Source organism: Lathyrus oleraceus, chromosome 4 (assembly GCF_024323335.1).
Source record: "Lathyrus oleraceus cultivar Zhongwan6 chromosome 4, CAAS_Psat_ZW6_1.0, whole genome shotgun sequence".
Lineage (NCBI taxonomy): Eukaryota > Viridiplantae > Streptophyta > Magnoliopsida > Fabales > Fabaceae > Lathyrus > Lathyrus oleraceus.
This window is the reverse complement of record NC_066582.1, coordinates 118,655,303-118,661,144: the sequence shown is the minus strand read 5'-3', so window position 1 is coordinate 118,661,144 and position 5,842 is coordinate 118,655,303. Positions and strand designations below refer to the sequence as shown.

The 5,842-nt window shown below is 36.1% G+C and overlaps 1 protein-coding gene across 1 annotated transcript; it reads right to left on the bottom strand.

Moving 5' to 3' along the window:
* Positions 1–753: 753 nt before the first annotated feature.
* On the bottom strand, positions 754–3,560 carry LOC127073906 (U-box domain-containing protein 19). The gene has a single exon (XM_051015152.1). It carries the CDS (start codon positions 3,039–3,041, stop codon positions 975–977), a length of 2,067 nt encoding a protein of 688 aa, XP_050871109.1. The 5' UTR covers positions 3,042–3,560; the 3' UTR covers positions 754–974.
* Between the last annotated feature and the right edge of the window lie 2,282 nt (positions 3,561–5,842).

Genomic DNA, 5,842 nt, shown 5'->3' with positions numbered 1-5,842 from the left:
AATAACAAGAGCACTCCTACTAGATGAGGCTTAAGATGTCTTTAAATTTGTTCACCATCATTAGAGAGTTGGAAAACCATTACCGCCGACTTTACCGACTTCAACAATCATTGGTGTTGTCGTCATCAAAATTTTAGGAAGGTTATAAGTAGGATCATCAACTTCATACATGCAAGCACATAGATCCACAATGGTCACACCTTTCACCGGCCTCCATAAATCTGCTATCCGCACCTTCATTGACTTCACATGGATGAGGCTGTCACATAAGAATCTCCCCATCAAGCGCCATTGAAGGTCTCCTACTTTCTTTCCACCCTCCTTAATATCGAAACATAATCCTTTATCTTTCCCCTCCTCATGCAACGATAACCCTTCAAGGTACTTTATGAACACGTTGAATCATATCAATTAACTTGAAACAAAGATCACTCTTTTCAGATGAGAAGTTTACAAACCCTTGCAGAGATTAGGAAAACCTAATAATCATGGGAGTTTACAATCATTTTCTGTTAAAAATAAGTCCCTAAAAATAATGGAATTTCTAAAGAACTTAGAAAACTTCTTACTAGACTGCCACTGACTTAAAAAAAATCAACATGGAAAAATCCAACTGCGCAACCACACTAGCTTAGACATGTCTTACACTTTATAATGAAGGTAAGGAAGAAGAAGAATTAACCACACTTTTAAAAGTAACCAAACATGGTTAATTGGACAAAGTATCAAAATAAACAAAAAGAAAACTTGAAATAATCTTAACTGACTTATCCATTAATTTCACACCACTTTATTTCACAACTATACCTGATACAAAATAATCATAAGCTTCCTGTGTATAAGTTGAAAGCTCACTTATTAAAACTAGCTCCCTGAGGATAAAAAGAACACGGGAGCTAGTTTCACAAAATCTCAATCGTATGTTACAGTATTTACACCAAAAAAGTATACGTATATATTCACAACAAGATACCCTAATTTCTAAGTTCTAACCCATTCAATTGACGCAAAACTGAAGAACCTTTCAATCGAGAAGTTGCTGTTTCATTGAAATCATGTAGAATTTTGATGAGAAAACGCGCTTTCTTAGCAGCATGAGCAGTACCATCCGTAAGAAGCGAATATAGCAAGGGCATAAGCGTAATATCCCTAGCAAGGACACCTACAACATTCACACCAACATTAACACAAAGCGACAACAAAATCGAAGCACAGTGTTCCTTCCCAGCACGCGAAGCAGAAGATCGCAACATCCGAGTAATTAACGGTAACGCCGAAGCTTCCAACACAGCGTTGGCTCCATCAAAATTCTCAGCTAGTGCCGCAATAACAGCCAAAGCTTCAGTTACAAGTTCGTCTTTATACGAAGGATCTATGATAGAAACAAGCGCGTGAACAGCACCGGCTTCAATCACGCGTTGGTGATTCCTTGGAAGCAAAAGAAGTCCGAAAATCGCAACAACGGCGTTCTTTTTCCCGCAGGTTGTTCCTTCTTTAACTAACTCCACTAAACACGGAATCGCGTCTTGATTTTCACCTATTGATTTTCTGTATTCTTTCACTGAACAAAGATAGAATATTATAGCGGCTGCGATTTGTTGGGCCTCAAGGCTAAGCCCATTTTTAAGTACGGATATAATGGGCTTTAAACCGTTATGGCCCATTATATTTTCGGGTCCATTACTATGCTTTGAAAGCTTCATCAAAGCAGAGATTGCATTCTCTTGCGTCGTTTTATCTTCCGTGGCTAAAAGTTCCAACAATGGCGGCACCGTTCCGACTTCAATCAAACACGCTCTGTTGAAAATACTTGCCCTAGTTAACAAACGAATCTCGTAAGCTGCTTTGTTCTTCTGTTGTTCTGTTCCGAAAACGAGCCTTCGTGTGAGAAACCATGAGAGAAACTGCATAGCGTGTGCTTCTGCAGAACTACCTGGTGAAATTGTTCTCGTTATGTCACGGTTGCGGTTACATGATTTGGAAAATGAAACTCTGTTGTCGGTGCAGAATTGTTGGATAAGCTTCTTCAGTGTTGTGTTTGGAACTAACTCTGTGCTGCTAAGATTCTCTCCTGTTTTGGGACATGTTTTGTTTCCTGCTTTCAGCCATTTTTGAATTGAAGCACGGTCGTAGGTTTGTCCTGTTGAAATTGTTACTGGATCTGTCATTAATTCGAGTGAAATTGGACACCGGAAATCATCTGGATTCAAACATGTTATAGATATTATCTCCGTGCTGATTCGAGCTTCGTATTGATCAGAATTTTGATCCAGTGATTCGAATATCACTACCCTACAGTAGCTTAAAAACCCAACCAAGCTACTCAAAAATGGAACTTCTCGTTCGTTGCAATCACGATTCTCTAACCAGCTTATTTCGTTTTCTATGAATTTGATTTCTCTGTGGCAATCATTCCAGCTTTTGATTTTTAGGTAATCCAGGATTTCCTGCATGGTATGAAGTTTTGGTTCTGTTCCTCTCTCGAATTGATGCAGTACTGAATGGAGTTTTTTCGTCGCAATCTCGTCGCTGGGGTCGACTTCGAATTTAGCTTTCCTCGCTTGTTTTGCTACTAACTCAACTAACTCCTTCACTTCGTCGCAAATTTCGATTCTGTGTAAAGGCAAAACGTCTAGTGTAGTTGCGACGGCGCGAATAAGAGAGCAAAATTGATCCGCCACGTGTCGGGATTTCGAGAGCAATAAAAGATTAGCACCTTCAAGAGTACAATCTTGCATTAAAAAATGAATCTTTTGTAAAGTAAAGTGAAGCTCTGAGAAAGAGATGATAATTGAGTTTGGGATTAAGTAGCAATTGTCTTGAATTTCTTGGAGGAATATTGAAATGATAGAAATTTGACGTATTGTTTCTCTTGCGTTTCGTTTTTGCGTTGGAAATATTTGAGGTTGGAAATTGCATATGGTTTGCGAGAGAGTGATTAGAGAAGCGACGAGTGTTCCGGTGGATATTCCTTGGCAAGGATGAACCGCCGGGAATGATAGGATGCGGCGATCCCTATGATTGGGAAGATGAGTATTCATTATTATTGAATTGTTGTGCTAAAACAATTTACTAACAAATTACACATAATACTCCAATTTGGATTTGGTTGTTATTATAGGAAGAGATTGGAGACAAGCGTGTGTTGGTGCTGACTGTAGAATATTGTGGACACGTGGCGAGTGTATGGACGTGATAATGGTATCTGTTGACTAGGATTTGGTTAAGGGAGAAAGAAGTATGAAGTGAGGAAGATTCGTTATGGACACGTGGAAGATTAAGGTTGCGGTAACTAAATATATTTATCTGTTTTTGTGGGTTTTTAATTATAGGGGAAAAGGGTAATGGGGAAGAGGAGGGAAGATGCATGAGTAGAGAGAAAGAGTTTTGAAATTATGATGGGTGGTGGTCCCCAATACCGACCTTACAGGTGGGGATATTATGTATTGACGTGTGTATCAGGAAATTTGATGTTATTGGATTATTATGAAGTACTATCAAGAATTCTGGTTTAAAGTCAATGTTAGTAGCAAGTTAATACAGTACTAGTATGTTACTTATTCAAACTTATATTTTTGGATTATTTTTATCTCATACTAATATGTAATAGATCTTTCGGTGAGTTAATTGACTATATCAAATACCAACAATTGATTGGTTAAATAGCAAGGAGTTTAAACTTTTTTTTAGTAAATAGTTAAGAATTTGTATAGAGAAAATATGATTGGAAGATGAAATTTTGTCTTATCTCTTAAAAACTTACTTGTTAAGGCTATCCCTTCTACGTCGTTTTCATAAATACTACTGTGTACCTCAGTTAAAATAATATTTACTTCTTCCTCTAGGATGCATCTTAATATGAGCATTTATCTATCCATTTTATAAAGTCTGCCCACCATCATGACATATCGGGCAACGAACATCTGTCTCCTCTCCTGGAGGTGTCCTTTGGTCAGGTATTCGATGATAAGAGTCATCCAACTTTTTCTACTTTCAATCATCATGACATATTCGACTTTAGTACTTCGGTGGTCGAGAGTCTCTTGTATCACTGTCCTGTTTAGACCCAACTTTTTAGTACTAATAAACTTTGCCAAAAAGTCAGCCCAAACATTTTCTTCACGGGGAACATGCACTATTTCAAATGTCTTGAATCGTTTTGACATCTTGAGAATTTGTTGTAGGTATTTGACTAGTAATGGTTCCTTTGTTTGGTAACCTCCACGTACCGAGTTAGTGACTAATTGAGAGTCACTTCTGGTCGAAGGTGGGTGGCTCCTACTTCACAAGCCAATTGTAAGTAGAGAGTGCAATCTAAGAAAGGGGAGATGAATTGGGTTTTACATATTTTTCTCGTTATTTTGCAGATGTTCTTATTCTTTTATTTTTCCGGAATAAAGTGCATGAACTTAGAACAATAATGCAGAAAAATAAAATTGTAAGTAAAAGAGACATAAGCAATTATACTGGTTCTCCTTATGAACCAATGGTAGGTCTAGTTCCTTCACACCCCGTGAAGGATTTCACTATGTTAGATCTTTGTACAGCCTCGCACAATGACTCTCCTACAATCTTCTAACATATGCACACAAAACCTATGGTGGACATTGAATCAATCCAATTCAAAGGACCTTTTCACAATCCATCAAACGCTATGATGATTCTCACATAAACTAGAAAGCACACCACTTTATATTTACAACACTTAGAAACCACACCACTTTCTATTACAAATAAGTCACCAAACACTTGGTGGTCAAATACAACTCTTCGAACAAATATGAATAAATGAAATTGTTCTTGAATTCATTCAAATACAGAAAGTTGATATTCTCTTTCGATGTAAAATTCAAATATAATAACCTTGAAATACTCATAAACGTTTTGCAATGATATGACAATTTATGCAGAAAAAAGTTTCAAGATTTTGGATGGAGAAAAACAAATTTTGAATTGTAGTTTAAAAACTTGAGTGAAAGATGTAATTAGAATTTTGAATGACCATTGCCTTATATACACCCTATGAAACATTTTGGATATGTTTTACATGTTAGTAGATGTTTCATGAAGGTTTGCACTGGTTTAGAATAACAATGGTTAATGAAAGAATGCATTATGCAATTCTGAAACATGCTAATTTTTCAAAGTTCCAGAATGTTTAATGGGTTACATAAAATGTGTAGCCGGTTACACCTAGTTCAATTTATAAAAAAAAATCAGTAAAATTTGAACCTATAACCGGTTACCAACAGAGTGTAACTTGAAAAATACTTTTTCAAAAGACTTGACATGCAAGGTATTGATGCATGGATGCTTAAAAACATTTGAGATGAAAATATGAATAATTTTCTAAGCATATAAAGATATACATACTATGAGTTATAATCGAATATCTTTGAAACAAGATCAATTCCTCTTAAATCAACATCCAATGGCTTATGTAATCTTTGATACTTGAATGAGATTGGACTTCAACCTTTTATCATCACGATCAATGTCTATTTCCATCATTGTCATCCAATAGCTTAGTGCATATTTGATCCTTTTGAGACATGTCTTGAACTTTATGTTGATAAGCCTTTTTTCTTCTTTTTGACACTTGAACTTGATATTATTTTTGTCTTAATCAAAACATCATACTTGGTGCTTATTGGCTTCACAATCTCCCCATTTTTTATGATGACAAAAACTTGACATTGAATTTTCATTTTTCTTTGGAAAATACTCCTTCTTTACATTTTCCTCCCCCTAAATCATGTGCATCCCCCTAGATTTGTGAATCCTTTACTTTTATACTTCATATACCTATATATGAATTTGAAGCAAAAAAGAAAACACAATA